Here is a 17,428-nt window from a genome sequence, read left to right as displayed (position 1 = left end):
GCTATCTCTTTTTTCAGCGTTCTGTAATTTTCCCGAGTACTGGTCTTTTACCTCCTTGGTTAAGTTTATTCCTAAGTATCTTACTTTTTTTGTTACAATGGTAAATGGGATTGTTTTTTAAAATTTTATTTCTGAGAGTTCATTATTGGTGAATAAAAATACCATTGCTATCTGAGTATTCATTTTGTATCCTGCTACACTGTTGAATTCATTTACTAAATCTAGTTTTTTGAAACAAAACTACTCCAGGGTCTCTCGACCCACTTATGTCCTTTTCTCTGATTTCCTGCTCACCAAACAAACTTGGCTATTTACAGTAGCTATGATATGGAAGCAACCTAATGGATGTCTTTTATTTTTTCTTCTTGTCTGATTGTTATAGCTAGGACTTCCAATATTATGTTGAATAAAAGTGGTGAAACTCTGTCTTGTTTCTGTTCTTAGGGGAAATGGTTTTAGTTTTTGCCCATTGAGTATGATTAAAATGACCTGCTAGAATGTCCATCAATATATCAACAAACAAGTGCTAGCAAGGATGTGGAGAAAAAGGAACCCTACTACATTTTTTTCAATGTTCTGCTGGTGGGAATGGAAAACAGGCAGAGTTTCCAAAAAAAATTAAAAATGGAACTGCCATTTTACCCAGTGATCCCACTTCTAGGCGAAAACAGGCGGAGTTTCCAAAAAAAATTAAAAATGGAACTGCCATTTTACCCAGTGATCCCACTTCTAGGAATATATCTAAGAAGCTTGAAATACCAATCAGAAAGAAAATACCTACCCCTATTTCATAGCACCATTATTTACAATAGCTAAGATCTGGAAACAGCCTAAGTGCCCATCAATAGATGAGTGGATAAAAAAGCTGTGGTACACTTACCCAATGGAATACTATACAGCTGTAAAAAAGAGGGATTTCAGAGGGACCTGGAGAGAATTATGCTGAGTGAAATAAGCCAGTCGGAGTAAGACATATATTACAATGACCTCATTATATGTGGAATCGAATGAATAATACAAACTGAGAAACAAAATACACATATATCCAGAGACATGAAAGCATGCACCACACGCGACCCCTGTGAAAGGGTCGTTCGACTGCCAAAGGGGTCATGACTCACAGGTTGAGAACTGCTGCTCTAGGAGATAGGAGACACAGACAATAGTGGGGTGAAGGCCTGAGGAGGGGGCGGGAGTGGGGGGGAAGGGGTCAATGGGGGGAAACAGGGGACATGTATAATACGTTCGGCAATAAAGATAAAGAAAAACAAAACTACTCCAGGGTCTCTCGACCCACTTATGTCCTTTTCTCTGATTTCCTGCTCACCAAACAAACTTGGCTATTTACAGTAGCTATGATATGGAAGCAACCTAAGTGTTTACCCATAGGTGAGTGGATAACGAGGATATAACGAGGATGTGGTATATAAATACAATAACACCACACTGCCACTGCCGCTGGCACTGCTGACTAGGAACTGGGCACAAGCACCTCCGCCCCTGCGAGTCCCCAAATCAGATGCCTCCAATTCTATCTTGTCAGACACGATGCTTGCTTCCTCTGCTGTGTGCCTCGGGTACCAAAGGCTTTGCCTGCCCGATAGAGCCCAGAGGATACACCAATGTGCAAGATGCAAGGGACGCTGGGAAGAGCTCCATTCTTTGAAAGCATGCAACACAATGCTTAGATATGCTTAGCATGTTCGGAATTCAGCGCTCCGTTTTGTGTGTTTTTTTTAATATATTTTATTGATTTTTTACAGAGAGGAAGGTAGAGAGATAGAGAGCTAGAAACATCGATGAGAGAGAAACATCGATCAGCTGCCTCCTGCACATCTCCCACTGGGGATGTGCCCGCAACCCAGGTACATGCCCTTGACCGGAATCGAACCTGGGACCCTTCATTCCGCAGGCCGACGCTCTATCCACTGAGCCAAACCGGTTTCGGCGCTCCGTTTTGTTTTAAAGCCTGTTTGTTTTCACTATGTTCCTTTCAGGAGCTTTTCCATACCCAAGGAACTTTGAGTATATCTACATGAATTCAATGCTTTTGGTGAATCTTCCTCTCAACTCGCCACGCCAGTCATTCAACTCACTTCCTCCCTTCGCTGTCCCCGCCTCGCACTGGGCCTCGTTGATTGGCTGGTGCTGAGTGACGTCTTCAGGTCGCGACCCAGCAGTGGCGCCCACGTGGTTATGAGACTGGGCGGCTGCAGGTGGCTCCGGGGTCTCGTGCCGCGGAGTTTGAGCCTCCCGTGCCGCAGCCTTGCCAGGACTTGGGGTGGCCGCGGAGGCCGGATGGCGGACACGCTCTCCACCGGGGCGGAGGCGGCGAGCGAGCGGAGGGCTCCGGCTCAACTAAACGGAGACGCGGACGGCGACGCCAGGGACGAGCGACCCCCAGGGTCCCCGGAACCGGCAGCCCCGGGAGTGGAGTTGGCCCCGGGGGTAGGGAAGCAGGTGGCGGGGAGCGAGGAGCAGGCCCCGGCTGCAGCGCCGGGCCCGGGCACGCGCCCGGGGAGCGCGTCGTGCCGCCCCCGAAGAAGCGGCGGGCAGGGGTGAGCTTCGGCGATGAGCACTTTGCAGAGACCAGCTACTACTTCGAGGGCGGCCTGCGCAAAGTGCGGCCCTATTACTTTGACTTCCGAACCTACTGCAAAGGCCGCTGGGTGGGCCGCAGCTTGCTGCACGTCTTCAGTACCGAGTTCCGAGCCCAGCCCTTGGCCTACTACGAGGCCGCGGTCCGAGCGGGGCGCCTGCGCCTCAACGAGGAGCCGGTCCAAGACCTCAGCATCGTGCTCAAGGTGGAGTCCTGATGGGCCGGTCGGAAGGGGGCAGGGATTTTTTTCCCTGAGTTAGTGGCCATAGGGACTGGAGTAAAATCGGGGTAATTCCGAGGTTTTCTCATTTTCACTTGAAACAGTCTCAAAGCCCTCTCCTCCCACCCCATCGCCGCACGTAGCCTCAGTGCTTCAAAGACACTGTTTTCTTGTTCCCAAAGCTTATAAGTTGGAATTCTTGTGCAGTCTGTGCCGCTGGCACGGACATTGGTCACGTTCTATTTTGCATTGTGGATCTCTGTACAAATAGTACAGTAGAGGCTATCATTTATGTCTCCTTACTGGGCACAGAGTTAGGCATTTTGAGAACTTTAACCCCTTCCCCAATAATTTTTTTGTTAAAAACGTTTCTTTTTCAGACTAATTTTTTTATTTTGGTTCTATATAGTATTTTTGATGCTGGTTATGAAAACAGTTTGTAATTATTTTTTCTTCCCATTTTTGTGGTTAAGAATAGTATTTCCTCAGAAAGTTTCTAGATGAAATTATTTAGAATGGTACGTATGTAGCTGGTTTTTGAAGGTAAAGTTTTTAGACGAGTATACTCGTCGACGACTGAAAAAAGAACATTTTGTGAAAACGTGTATACACGTTTCTGCCGGGGAAGGGGTTAATAACATTTAATTTTTATCGACCGCCTTGTGGGGTAGGTATTGGCCACCTCATTTTACCTGTGAGGAAACCAAATTAAGGTAAACCTCACAGAGGTAAGGCAACAGTGTCACCTCCAGAGCCTGTGCTGTTATAACTACTTAAATTATTTGTTATAGAGACTAAGGTGATAGAATTGTGAACTGTCTGGGATAAAGGCTAGAGCTGTCTAGCCCAGTGCTTTTGACCCTTCTTTAAAATTCCTTCACAGCTAAGAGGTACCAGACACCCCTGGCTCACCAGGTTGTGAGGGGAGACAAGGCGATCTCAACATTTGGGGAATGAGTGACTTGAATCCTCTCTCCCATCCCAATTTTGAAAAGCAAGCGTCTGGTCTAGCTGTCACATGTTATAGATAAGGAAACTAAGGCTTAGAGAAGTTCAGTGAAATTATCTTTAGATATAACGTTATTGTAGAGAAAATACAAATAAGCAAAATAAAAAACCACCCATAATCTCAGCACCTGGAGACAGTACCATTAACCTTTTTGTGCCTTATCCTTCTAGTTCTTTTTCAGTGCCCGCTGGCTGTCTGCATTTTTACAAAATGAATATGCACTGTGCATACCGCTTTTTGTGTAAGGATATACTTTGACCATTCTTTCGTGTCAATAAATAAGAGAAAGCTGTGTGTGGGGTTGACTGATTATAGGTGGCTAGTCCCTGGGCTGAACAATTGCCTGTGTCATCAACAGGACAATGACTTCTTGCGGAACACAGTGCACAGGCATGAGCCACCAGTCACAGCAGAGCCTATCCGCCTGCTGGCTGAGAGTGAAGACATGGTGGTGGTAGACAAGCCCTCTTCCATTCCTGTCCACCCCTGTGGCCGCTTCCGGCACAACACGGTCATCTTCATCCTGGGCAAGGAGCACCAACTTAAGGAGCTACACCCACTGCATCGGCTCGACCGGCTTACCTCGGGGGTCCTCATGTTTGCCAAGACAGCAGCTGTTTCAGAGAGGATACATGAGCAAGTTCGGGACCGGCAGGTGAGCCTGGCTTCTGTTTCACGCACGTCACTTTCTGGGCTCACAAATGCTGTGTCAAAAGGGCAACACTGACTTCTATCTGAAGTGGGCTTCCTGCCTTCAGGGAGGTCAACACCTAAAGTACCCGAAACAGGTTATTATCTCTTATGTTTCAAGGGATTTTTAGAGATGGCATACACTGCCTATCTTGATAGTTAGCTCTTTTGAAGTTTTTTGGTTTTTTTTTTTTTAAATATATTTTATTGATTTTTTACAGAGAGGAAGAGAGAGGGATAGAGAGTTAGAAACGTCGATGAGAGAGAAACATCAATCAGCTGCCTCCTGCACACCTCCCACTGGGAATGTGCCCGCAACCAAGGTACATGCTCTTGACCGGAATCGAACCTGGGACCCTTCAGTCTGCAGGGTGACGCGCTCCTTCCACTGAGCCAAACCGGCCAGGGCACTTTTGAAGTTTTACAGTGCCAACAGGCTGAGCAAGGTTTTCAAGGTTTTGGGGAGAGCCTCGTTGGTGGAAAGATTGTGAATGAAATTAGAAGAGGCTTGGGTAGAATAATTAAGTGGTACTGATTGTGGTCTTGAGACTTGTAATTCTGGATCTGATTATGATACATTTCTTGAGTGCTTACTGTATATCAGACTAAGTACCAAGTACGTTAGAGCCTAACTTACTGAATCCTTATAACAGCCCTTTGAGGCTAATGCTTTTCTAATCTTACTTTTTCTAGACAAGTTAATAGTATTTAAAGAGGCTAAGTAATGTACTCAAAACTTGAAACTGGCAAATGGTGGAGGTGGGTTTGCATCCTCTTCTGCCTGGCACTGTTGCATTCCTCACCGCTTGCAGTGGGTCTGGGCTTCATGAGTTTAGGCTTTGTGCTGATTTTCTCCCTCTTCCCTCCTGTGTAGCTGGAAAAGGAATATGTGTGCCGGGTAGAGGGGGAGTTCCCCTCCGAGGAAGTGACCTGCAAGGAACCCATCTTGGTAGTATCTTACAAGGTAGGGGTGTGCCGCGTAGATACTCGGGGCAAACCCTGTGAGACAGTGTTCCAGAGACTGAGCTACAACGGCCACTCCAGTGTGGTGCGGTGTCGGCCGCTCACAGGTCGCACTCACCAGATCCGAGTCCACCTCCAGTTCCTGGGCCACCCCATCCTTAATGACCCCATCTACAACTCAGGGGCCTGGGGCCCCTCCCGGGGCCGAGGTGGCCACATTCCCAAGACAGATGAGGAACTGCTACGGGACCTGGTTGCAGAACACCAAGCCAAACAGAGCCTGGACGTGCTAGATCTCTGTGAAGGTGATCTGTCCCCAGGACTCACAGATGCTACAGCTCCCTCCTCAGAGCTGGGCAAGGACCACCTAGAAGACTTGGCTGCATCTGCTCAAAAGATGGATGGAGTACTTGAGGCAGCCCCTCAGGATCTGGACACACAGGCCCTGGCACCAGGGGATGCAGCTGAAACAGATGTTGTGAATCAAGAAATAGACCCCCTCTGTGCAGAGTGCCGACTGGTGCGACAGGACCCCTTGCCCCAGGACCTTGTGATGTTTCTGCACGCCCTGCGCTATAAAGGGCCAGGTTTTGAGTACTCTTCACCCATGCCTACCTGGGCACAGGATGACTGGCAAGAGGACTGAGAGCTGTGGCCTATGGCGGGATCACTTCTTGGGTTGGAAGAAGCCATGGAGTAGGAACTGACCTCATTCAGCTGGTACTCAATGTTTCTATAGGAGTAAAGCTGGGCACTTAAAGGAACTGCTTATACTTGCTACCTCCAGCTAGTTTGGGAACTTTTTGGTTTGTAAATGTATACCTTTTGCTTATACCTTATACCTTGTGAGTCTGGTTTTCTTACTGCTTTTTTTCTTTATATATATTTTTATTGACTTCAGGGAGAAGGGAAAGGGGGAGAGAGAAAGAAACATCAATGATGAGAGACTCATTGATTGGCTGCATCCTGCACGCCCACTACTGGGGATTGAGCCTGCAACCCAGGCGTGTGCCCGTGACCAGAATCGAATCTGGGATCCTTCAGTCTGCAGACCAGTGCTCTATCCAATGAGCTAAACCAGCTAGGGCTTCTTCCTTTTTTTAAGAGAGATAAGAAGGGGGAGAGAGAAAACCATCAATTTGTTGTTCTGCTTATTTATATATTTAGTGGTTGATTCTTGTATGTGCCCTGATGGGATCGAACCTGCAACTTTGGTGTATTGAGACACCAACTGAGCTACCAGGTCAGGGCCTTTTTTTTTTCCACATGACATAAAATTAACCATAATTGTATACTATTTAGTGGCATTTAGCACATTCAGTGTTTGCAACCATTACCCTTTTCTAGTTCCAAGACATTTTCATCACCCGAAAGGAAACCCATACCCAGTAAGCAGTCATTCCCCATTTCCCCTTCCTCCCAGCCACTGGTAACCATTAATTTACTTTTTTCTCCCTGTTAATCCTCACCTGAGAATATTTTTCCCGTTGATTTTTCAGAGAGATGGAAGGAGGGAAGGGAGGGAGGGAGGGAGGGTAAGAAGGAAGGGAGGGAGGGAAACATGGATATGAGAGAGACACATTGATCGCCTCCCACATGTACCCTGACCAGGGTGGGCATTGAACCTGCTACCCAGGTACATGCCCTTAACCAGAATAGAACCTGTGACCCTTCGGTGCATAGGCTGACATTCCATCCTCTGAGCTATATAGGCTAGGGTCCATTAATCTACTTTTTGTCTCGATGGATTTGCCTACTCTAGACACTTCATGTAAATGGAATCATACGTTCCCTAACCGGTTTGGCTCAGTGGATAGAGCGTCAGCCTGTGGATTCAAGGGTCCCAGGTTCAATTCCAGTCAAGGGCATGTACCTTGGTTGCGGGCACATCCCCAGTAGGGGGTGTGCAAGAGGCAGCTGATCAATGTTTCTCTCTCATGGATGTTTCCAACTATCCCTCTCCCTTCCTCTCTGTAAAAAAATTGATAAAATAAATATTTTAAATGGAATCATATGCCTAGCCAGTGTGGCTTAGTGGTTGATCATCAACCTATGAACCAGGAGGTCATGGTTCAATTCCTGGTCAGGGCACATGCCCAGGTTGCAGGCTTGATCCCCAGTGTGGGGCAGCTGATCAATGATTCTCATCATTGATGTTTTCTTTTCTCCCTTTCCCCTCCTCTCTGCAATTAATAAAAACTTTTTTTAAATTATAAAACAATAAATGGGATTATACAATAAAAGATCTTTTGTGTATGTCTTTTGCTTAGCATAATGTTTTCAAGGCTCATCCAATTTATAGTATGAATCTGTACCTCAATCCTTTTTATAGCTGAATAATATTCCATTGTATGAGTACACTACATGTCATCAGTTAATGGACATTTAGGTTATTTCCACCTTTTGGCTGTTGTGAATAGTGCTGCTATGAACATTTGTGTACAAATTTTTGTTGAATTTGTATTTTTAGTTCGTTCTTTAGTATGTACCAAGGAGTAGAATTGCTGAGTATATGGTAATTCTATGTTTAAGTTTTTGAGGAGTCATGAAACTTTTCCACAGTGGCTGAGCCATTTTATATTCCCATCGACAACACAGGTTTCCAATTTCTCCACATCCTCACCAATTCTCATTTTCTTTTTTTTTTTTTTAAATATATTTTATTGATTTTTTACAGAGAGAAAGGGAGAGAGATAGAGAGTTAGAAACATCGATGAGAGAGAAACATCGATCAGCTGCCTCCTGCACATCCCCCGCCGGAGATGTGCGCGCAACCCAGGTACATGCCCTTGACCGGAATCGAACCGGGGACCTTTCAGTCCGCAGGCCGACGCTCTATCCACTGAGCCAAACCGGTTTCGGCCAATTCTCATTTTCTGTTGTTCTAATTATAGTTAGCCTAGTGAAGTCTTACAATCTTGTTTCATTTGCATTTACCTAGTGAAGTCTTAATCTTGTTTGATTTGCATTTCTCTATTGATTAATACTGTTTAGCATCTTTGCATGTGCTTGTTGGCCGTTTATATATCTTTGGAGAAATGTCTATTCAGGTTTTTTGCCCATTTGAAAAATGTTTTTATTGATTTTAGAGAGAGAGGAAGAGAGAGGGAAAAACAAAGATCAATGTGAGAAAGAAACATCAATTGACTGCCTCCTGCACACTCCCTTCCAGGGATTGAGCCTAAAACCTGGACATGTGCCCTGACCGGGAATCAAACCAGTGACCTCTTGGTATATGGGATGATGCTCAATCAACTGGGCCACATTGGCCAGGGCTCTTTTTTGCCCATTTTTTAAAAATATATATTTTTATTGATTTCAGAGAAGAAGGGAGAGGGGGAGGGAGAGAGAGAGAGAAACATCAATGATGAGAGAGACTCATTGGTTGGCTGCATCCTGCATGCCCACTACTGGGGATTGAAAGCCTGCAACCCAGGTATGTGCCCTTGACCAGAATCGAGCCCGGGACCCTCAGTCTACAGGCTGATACTCTATCTACAGCCAAACCAGCTAGGACTGCCCATTTTTGAATTAGGTTGTTTTCCCTTTTGTTGTTAAGTTATGAGTTCTTTATATATTTTGGATATGAGACCATAGATATATGATTTGCAAATATTTTCTTCCATTTTATAGGTTTTCTGTACATTTTATTGATAGTGTCCTTTCATTCATGAAAGTTTTAATTTCCTTTTTTGTGTGATAACACTTCACATGAGATATACCCTTTTATGTGTACAGTACAGTATTGTTAACTATAAACACAAATGTTGAACAACAGATCTCTAGAATGTAATCATCTTGCATAACTGAAAGTTTATACCTATTGAATAGCAATTCCCCACTTCCCTTGCTCCCAGCCCCTGATATCATATTCTACTCTCTGCTTCTATGTGTTTGACTGTGTTAGATCCCTAAAAACATCTTGTTTTCCTTTACTCACTACTCATAGAATACTCTATACTTCAAACGTGTGGTGGTTTCCCTACGCCAAGCAATTCTCTGAGACAGCTAGGTGACCTATAGTTTTAACTCAATACTGACACTGTCTACCTGGAGAGAGGGTCAGTCCTACATTGCCAGTCTTAAGTTCAGCTTATCACCTGTGCTTCTGACCAACCATAAACTAGAGATTCTCGCAACCCTCTCCTCAGGTTCAGTCATTTACTAGAATGGGTCACAGAACTCAGGAAAATAGTTTATTTGCTAGCTTACTGATTTAATACAAAGGATATTAAAGGATACAAATCGATGGCCAGGTGAAGAGATATATAGGATAAGGTCTGGAAGGGTCTTGAGCACGGGTGCTTCTGACCCCATATTGCTCAGGGTATGCCACCCCCTGTATATTTGGATGCCTTCTTGTTCACCACCCTGAAAGTTCTCTGACCCTAGTTATTTGTATGTCTTATGTGGAGAAACATCTATTTAAATCCTTTGCCCACTTTTAAATCAGCTTATTTGGGTGTTTTGTTTGTTTTGCTAGAGTTGACTTCCTTATATTTTTATTTTTTTAGTTTTTTTAAAAATATATATTTTATTGATTTTTTACAGAGAGGAAGGAAGAGGGATAGAGAGCCAGAAACATCGATGAGAGAGAAACATCGATCAGCTGCCTCCTGCACACCTCCTGTTGGGGATGTGCCCGCAACCAAAGTACATGCCCTCTACCGGAATCGACCGGAATTGAACCTGGGACCTTTCAGTCTGCAGGCTGACGCTCTATCCACTGAGTCAAACCGGTTTCGGCTTATATTTTTAAATATTAACCCCTTATCAGAAATACGATTTGGTCTTGGCCGGTGTGCTCAGTGGTTAGAGCGTTGGCCAGTGCACCAAAATGTCTTGGGTTCGTCCTGACCGGTTTGGCTCAGCGGATAGAGCTTCGGCCTGCAGACTGAGGGATCCCAGGTTTGATTCCGGTCAAGGGCATGTACCTTGGTTGCGGGCACATCCCCAGTAGGGGGCGTGCAGGAGGCAGCTGATCAATGTTTCTCTCTCATGAATGTTTCTGACTCTCCCTCTCCCTCTCTGTAAAAAATCAATAAAATATATTTTAAAAATGTCGGGTTCAATTCCAGTCAAGGGTACATATCTCGGTTGCAGGTTCCATCCCCGGCCATGGCTTGGGGCGTGTGTGGGAAGCAACCAATTGATGTGTCTCACATCGATGTTTTTCTCGCTCTCCCCCCCAACCCTCCCTCCCTCCCTCCTTACTCTCTAAAAATCAATGGAAGAAATATCCTTGGGTGAGGATTTAAAAATACATAAATTAAATGAATATGCTTTAAAAAATGTTTGTATTGATTTTTAGAGAGAGAGAGAGAGAAGAAAAACATCGATGTGAGATTGATTGGCTGCCGCCTGCACCCTCCCTACCAGGGATCAAGCCCACAACCTGGGCATGTGCCCTGATCAGGAAATGAACCGGCAATCTTTTGGTGCTCAGGATGACCACCAACCAATTGAGTCACACCAGCCAGGGTGGTGGTGAGATTTTTTAAATTTAATTTTTTATTGTGGTAAAAAAATGTTATCATTCTAGCCATTTTTAAATGTACAGTTTAGTAATGTTGAGTATATTCACATTGTTGTGAAACATCGCCAGAATTTTCTCCTCTTGCATGACTGAAATTCTACAACTCCCCTTTCCTCTCCTGCCCCTAGGCCCTGGCAACCACCATTCTACTTTCTGTTTCTATGAATTTGACTACTTTGGATACCTCATATAAGTGGAATCATACACTTTAATTTTTTGTGGTTGGCTTATTTCACTTAGCATAGTGTCCTCAAGGTACATCCATGTTGTAACATGGCAGGATTCCTTATTTATTAATGCTGAATAATACTCCATTGTGTGTATATATCACATCTTGTTTATCCCTTCATCCATTTGTGGACACAGGTTGCTTCCACCTCTTGGTTATTGTGAATAGTGCTGCTGTTAACATGGGTGTGCAAATACCTCTTTTTAAAAAAATACTTTTTAGCCCTAACCGGTTTGGCTCAGTGGCTAGAGCGTCAGCTGGCGGACTGAAAGGTCCCAGGTTTGATTCTGGTCAAGGGCATGTACCTTGGTTGCTTGTGGGCACATCCCCAGTAGGAGGTGTGCAGGAGGCAGCTGATCGATGTTTCTCCCTCATTGATGTTTCTAACTCTATCCCTCTCCCTTCCTCTCTGTAAAAAAATCAATAAAATATATATATTTTAAAAATGAGTTCTAATTTAAGAAATAGGATTTCCCATACACCCTTTCCTTTAAAAAATATTTTTATTCATTTCAGAGAGGAAGGAAGAGGGAGAGAAAGAGAAACATCAATGATGAGAGAGAATCATTGTTCAGCTGCCTCCTGCACACCTCCAACTGAGGATTGAGCCCGCAACCTGGGCATGTGGCCTGACCGGGAATCGAACCATGACCTCCTGGTTCATAGGTCAATGCCCAACCATTGAGCCACGCTGGCCAGGCCTGTGCAAATACCTCTTAAATATTCCACTTTAAATTCTTTTGGGTATATATCTAGAAATGGATTGCTGAATCCTGTGATAGTTCTACTTGTAATTTTTCGAGGAAATTTCCACACTGTTTTCTATAGCAGCTGCATCATTTTATAATCCTAACAATGCACAAGGCTTCCAATTTCTCTACATCCTCACCAACATATTATTTCCTGGGGGGGGGGGGTTGTGTTTTTGTTTTGTTTTGTTTTTATAGTAGGGATCTAATGTGTGTGAGGCAATATCTCATCATAGTTTTGATTTGATTTGATTAGTGACCTTGAATATCTTTTCATTTGCTTCTAGGCCATTTGTATATCTTAGAGAAATGTCTATTCAAGTCTTTGTGCATTTTTTACTAGAGTTATTTGATTTTGTTGTTGTTGAATTCCATCCATGTTCTTTACATGTTCTGAATGTCAACCCTTACAGAAATATGATTTGCAAATATTTTCTCCCATCCTCATTCTTTTTGTTCTGTTGATTATGCCCTTTGATACACAAAAGTTTTTAAGTTTGATGTAGTCCCATTTTCCTCTAGCAATGTTTTGTCATTTCCAGTGTATGTGTTATACCTCCTTTGTTAAATTTATTCCTAAATATTTTATTCTTTTTGATGCTATTTTAAATGGAATTGTTTTCTTAATTTTATATTTGGATTGTTCATTGCTAATGTATCAGATTACAACTGATTTTGTGTTGATTTTACATCCTGCAACTTTGCTGATTTATTAGCTTAATAATTTTTTATTTTTTTGTGGATTTTTAAAGTAGGTATGTGTATTTTTTTCCCCATGACTTCTGAGAATAGAGATAATATTACCTTTCCTCTAAACACTCTGTATACTCTCTTCTTTTCCTTTCATTTGTAGCTTGTTCATGTTTTCAAAACGGCAACATTTTTATCATCACTCAGTACATCAGAACAATTAGGAATTGCCTGGTAAAGTGACTGGCTGCAGCTGAAAGCTTAATAGGGCAGCTCATGTGCTCATCAGAGGCAGTGATGGCACTGGTGAGGACTGCAACGACAAGGACCTGTTGACCATTCTGACTGGAAGAGGTTTACCAGGATTATGGCATCCTAGCCAATGGCACAGAGCACGTGGGCCAGGCGGCTCAGTTGGCTAGAGCATCACCCCGTACACCAAAAGGTTGCAGGTTGATTCCAGGTCAGGGTACATACCTAGGTTTCGGGTTCGATCCCCCATCTGGGCATGTACTGGAGGCAACCAATTGATCTCTCTCTCTCTCTAAAATCAGTAAGCATGTCCTTGGGTGAGGATTGAGGGTGGAGGGATGGGGGAAGGAAACCTATCAAGTGATATTGGATGGTGTAAAAGGTGGTGCCAAGGTCCTAACCGGTTTGGCTCAGTGGTTAGAGCGTCTGCCTGCAGACTGAAAGGTCCCAGGTTCGATTCGGGTCAAGGGCATGTACCTTTGTTGTGGGCACATCCCCAGTAGGAGATGTGTAGGAGGCAGCTGATCGATGTTTCTCTCTCATCGATGTTTCTAACTATCCCTCTCCCTTCCTCTCTGTAACAAATCAATAAAATATATATATTTTTAAAAAAGGTGGTGCCAAGGAAAAAAGATTAGTAGCTCAGTTTATATCAAACTTCTTTAAGCATTTTTCAGAGTTGGCTGCTTCTCCTATCAATGCACAGTCCTTTGTGAGAATGAAGATGTATCAATTTGCTGGCAAGCAGTTAAGAGCTTCCTCAATTTGCCACTAGAGAAAATCTTCCCCCAGTGGCAGATATTCTAATACGACTTTTGCAGATGACTGCAGAATTTAACTTCGTGAACATGCCTTGTTAACTTTATTTAAGATGGATGCAAAAGGAACTTTAGGTGGCTTATTCAGCCTAATTCTTCAAGGAGAGGACATTCTTAGAGTATGAGCAATCATAATCTTTTCCACAAAATTTAAGACTTTACCAGATGGAGTCTTAACAAAGGAAGTAAAGGAACTTATACTAACTGAACCCAAAAAGGTCCTAGAAGATGCGACTCATGAAGAATTTGCCCTTTTCATGAAGATACTATCTGGGTTAAAAAGCTAATAAACAGTGAAAGGAATACAGCAATTTGTAGAGTTGGTAGCTGAACAGACTGACCTAGAACAGACCTTCAACCCAGCAGATCCTGACTGTATGGATCAGCTCTTACAGTGTGTTTGGCAGGCGGCACCCCTCTTCTCTAAAAATGTGCATTCTACAAGGTTTGTGCCTTCTGTGAGCAGGTTCACCCTGACCTCAGGTCCTTGACTACCCCAGTGGAAAGTCTCGATATACAGTTGGGAGTCATTGACACTGTTGATGGAGACGATTTCATTTTGTGGTGACATGGAAAGGTTAGAAACAAATCTAAGGAAACTGATAAATTATTGGAATATATGCCTCCCTCCAGAAGAAGCAGAAAACGCCGAGAATCCTGGCAATGAAGAACCCAAGCCGCAATTCAGTTATGCAGAATATTTGTTGGACAGCTTCCACAAGATGGGCTGGAAAATTCCAGATTTATTTTTTTAATATGTTTTTACTGATTTTTTTAGAGAGGAAGGGAGAGGGAGATAGAAACAACAGTGATGAGAGAGAATCATGGATTGGCTGCCTCCTGCACGGCTCCTTACTGGGGATTAAGTCTGCAACCCCGGCATGTGCCCTGATCAGAAATCGAATGGTGACCTCCTGATTCATCAGTCGGAGCTCAACCATTGAGCCACGCTGGCTGGGCAGCTGATCTAGAATTGACAAAAACAAGTCAAAACATTCAGATAACCATCTTTGAGAAAGGCAGAGAGGGGAAAGTACTCAAGAGTCAAGGATTTTATTTAGTCCAAAGAGGTATATGAAAAACTTACTTCATAGTATCACAATAAAAAAAGGAATTATTGCTTCTGTTTCTAACTCAATGGAATCATTAGATTATGCCCCCAGGCCTTGCCTTCATCCATTAACTTCACCCTATGGGGTTGGGTTTAAGCCAGTTTTACTTCATTCTGGAAATTTCAAATGAAAAAAATTACTATGACATTTAAAATGTAGGGCATTGCTCCTCCTCAAAATGATGAGAAGGAAAGGTGTAATTGGTTGTTGCTTGTTAACTATCCATAGCTATCTCAGCAAACAAAGCATGGATATCAGAAGTGTTATTCCCCTTTTCCCCTAGCCCAGTGGTCGACAAACTGTGGCTCGAGAGCCACATGCGGCTCTTTGGCCCCTTGAATGTGGCTCTTCCACAAAATATGACGTGCAGGCGTGCACGTACAGTGAGATTGAAACTTTGTGGCCCATGCGCAGAAGTCGGTATTTTGTGGAAGAGCCACACTCAAGGGACCAACGAGCCGCATGTGGCTCGCGAGCCGCAGTTTGCCGACCACTGCCCTAGCCTATTGGCGTTTATTCACTTTGTCTTTCCTAAGCAAGGTTACTACAAACTAGATTCCAGTTTTTGCTCTATTGGTCTTCAATATGAAAAAAAAAATCATTTCATTTTTATCTCAGTAGACATTCCCAGAAGCTGTTTTAGCAAGGTGAATGTTTTTACATGATAGCATGCTGCTCAGGGAATGAATTGAGCAAAGAAAAATGTTTCGGTTTGGTTTTGCAGACTCAAAGAAGAAAGCCTGGATTCATTCTTGAACCTCTCCAGGCCTTGTCATGGCTGTTTTCCCAGAGCTGGTTCTCCAGTGGGACCACACTTACTAATGGTAAGAAACAGACTGAACTCACTTCTGTCATTGCCTGCCTCTCAGAATCAATCTTTGCAAGTCTTGCAGCGCGGAGTCTGGGTTTTTCTTGCAAGAATTAAATAAAACTGTAGACAAACAAACAAACACATAAAAATCATTGATTTCAATTCTTCCTTCAGAGCTATGTCATATAGGGCTTCTGACACCCTAAGGCAGTGATGGCGAACCTATGACACGTGTGTCAGAGGTGACACCCAAACACATTTTTTTGTTTGATTTTTCTTTGTTAAATGGCATTTAAATATATAAAGTAAATATCAAAAATATAAATCCTTGTTTTACTATGGTTGCAAATATCAAAAAATTTCTATATGTGACACGGCACCAGAGTTAAGTTAGGGTTTTTCAAAATGCTGACACGCCGAGCTCAAAAGGTTCGCCATCACTGCCCTAAGGGCCTGCCCAGCTGCAGACCATCATCAACTAAATACTGGACAGTTCTTAGCAGAGCTCCTCATTCTCCAAACATAATGGGTCTTCTTCCTGAAACTGGACTGGGATAATGAAGAACTATTTCCGGGTGTTTGTTAAGAGAGCTGCAGTATCTTGGTAATGCATTTGATTGCAATGTTTTTTTCTCCAGTGGCCTTCCAGAGGTTGAGGGGTCCTGCAGTGGTTCAGGATAGGACGTGGGGAGAAGAGCCCTGGTGTTGATGGAGAGTGGTTTCCTTGAGCTGCGGTTTGTTGACAAATTTGGGAGGGTAATGGAGATCTTTCCAAACCTAGCAGCCCTTTCTATAGAACTATCTTGTGCAAATAAGATAGCTGCTGCTGTCCAGTAGATGGCGCCTCTAACTCTCATATTGCCTTAGTTTATAAATTGCTTTTTCCATTACTAATTCAAGTATTCCCCTCACACTCCCCGGGGCTTTTTAAATAATCTGGTATGTTGTTGATTCTTTTGATTCTCTTAGAAAAAGGTAAAATGGTTCTCATAGATGAAGAGACCATAAATGCAAAAAAAAAAAAAAAAAAGGACTGTTGGAGCAAGTCTTACTGCAATTCATATGAAAGACACCACAAATGAACTAAGCATAAAAACAGGTACAGAAATGAGGTATAGAAAAGCGAGTTTTCACTCAAATTTTCTCTCTCTCTCTCTCTCTCTTTCTCTCTCTCCTTTCTTCTCTCTCTCTCTCTCTCTCTCTCTCTCTCCCTCCTTTCTTTTTTACCTCTAGATACTTCCAGTGCTTTGTCTTTTTAGAACTTCCACAGCTGAAGATTTTCATTTGAGGAGAGAATCCACTTACTTTTTATTTGTAGAGACTCGGCACATTGATCGGCCTATCAGTTTTCTATAGGAAGTTATCACTGCAAGAAGCAGGCAAAACTCAGAAAAATGATGCCGTTTTTAGAGGCTGCAGCACTAATGATCAATTTAAATACTGTCTGGCAAGTGCTGGGGAAAACCCAGGGACTACTGAAGCATCTAGAAGGGGACCAAAGGTCCTGAAGCAAGAGAGAACACATGGGCTAGTTGAAAGGAAATCTGAGGAAGCTTTAGATTGCAGGACTAGGGGAGGCTTGATGATGAAGGAGCAGGAGCCAGCCAGGCAGGGGTAGATGGGAAAGAGGTATTGGTGAGTGGGTGCCTGCTCCTGAGAGAAGTAAGGACAGCATCTGCAAATGTCAGAGAGAGAGAGAGAGAGAGAGAGAGAGAGAGAGAGAGAGAGAGAGAGAGAGAGAGAGAGAGGA

At 43.5% G+C, this 17,428-nt stretch overlaps 1 protein-coding gene and 1 pseudogene across 1 annotated transcript; both read left to right on the top strand.

The window, feature by feature from the left end:
• The first annotated feature begins 2,298 nt into the window (after nucleotides 1–2,298).
• Nucleotides 2,299–6,320, top strand: RPUSD2 (RNA pseudouridylate synthase domain containing 2). Its single transcript, XM_015557618.1, is given in 4 exon segments — nucleotides 2,299–2,506; nucleotides 2,509–2,804; nucleotides 4,187–4,483; nucleotides 5,393–6,320. Coding segments are annotated over 4 exon segments (1,536 nt in total). The 3' UTR covers nucleotides 6,128–6,320.
• A 6,713-nt stretch (nucleotides 6,321–13,033) lies between these two features.
• On the top strand, nucleotides 13,034–14,510 carry LOC102758807 (annotated as a pseudogene).
• The last annotated feature ends 2,918 nt before the right edge of the window (nucleotides 14,511–17,428 follow it).

The sequence above is a fragment of the Myotis davidii genome, unplaced genomic scaffold (genome assembly GCF_000327345.1).
Source record: "Myotis davidii unplaced genomic scaffold, ASM32734v1 scaffold46, whole genome shotgun sequence".
In the NCBI taxonomy this organism is placed as follows: Eukaryota; Metazoa; Chordata; class Mammalia; order Chiroptera; family Vespertilionidae; genus Myotis; species Myotis davidii.
Note: the sequence above shows the minus strand (reverse complement) of the source record. Positions and strands in the feature narration are given on the sequence as shown.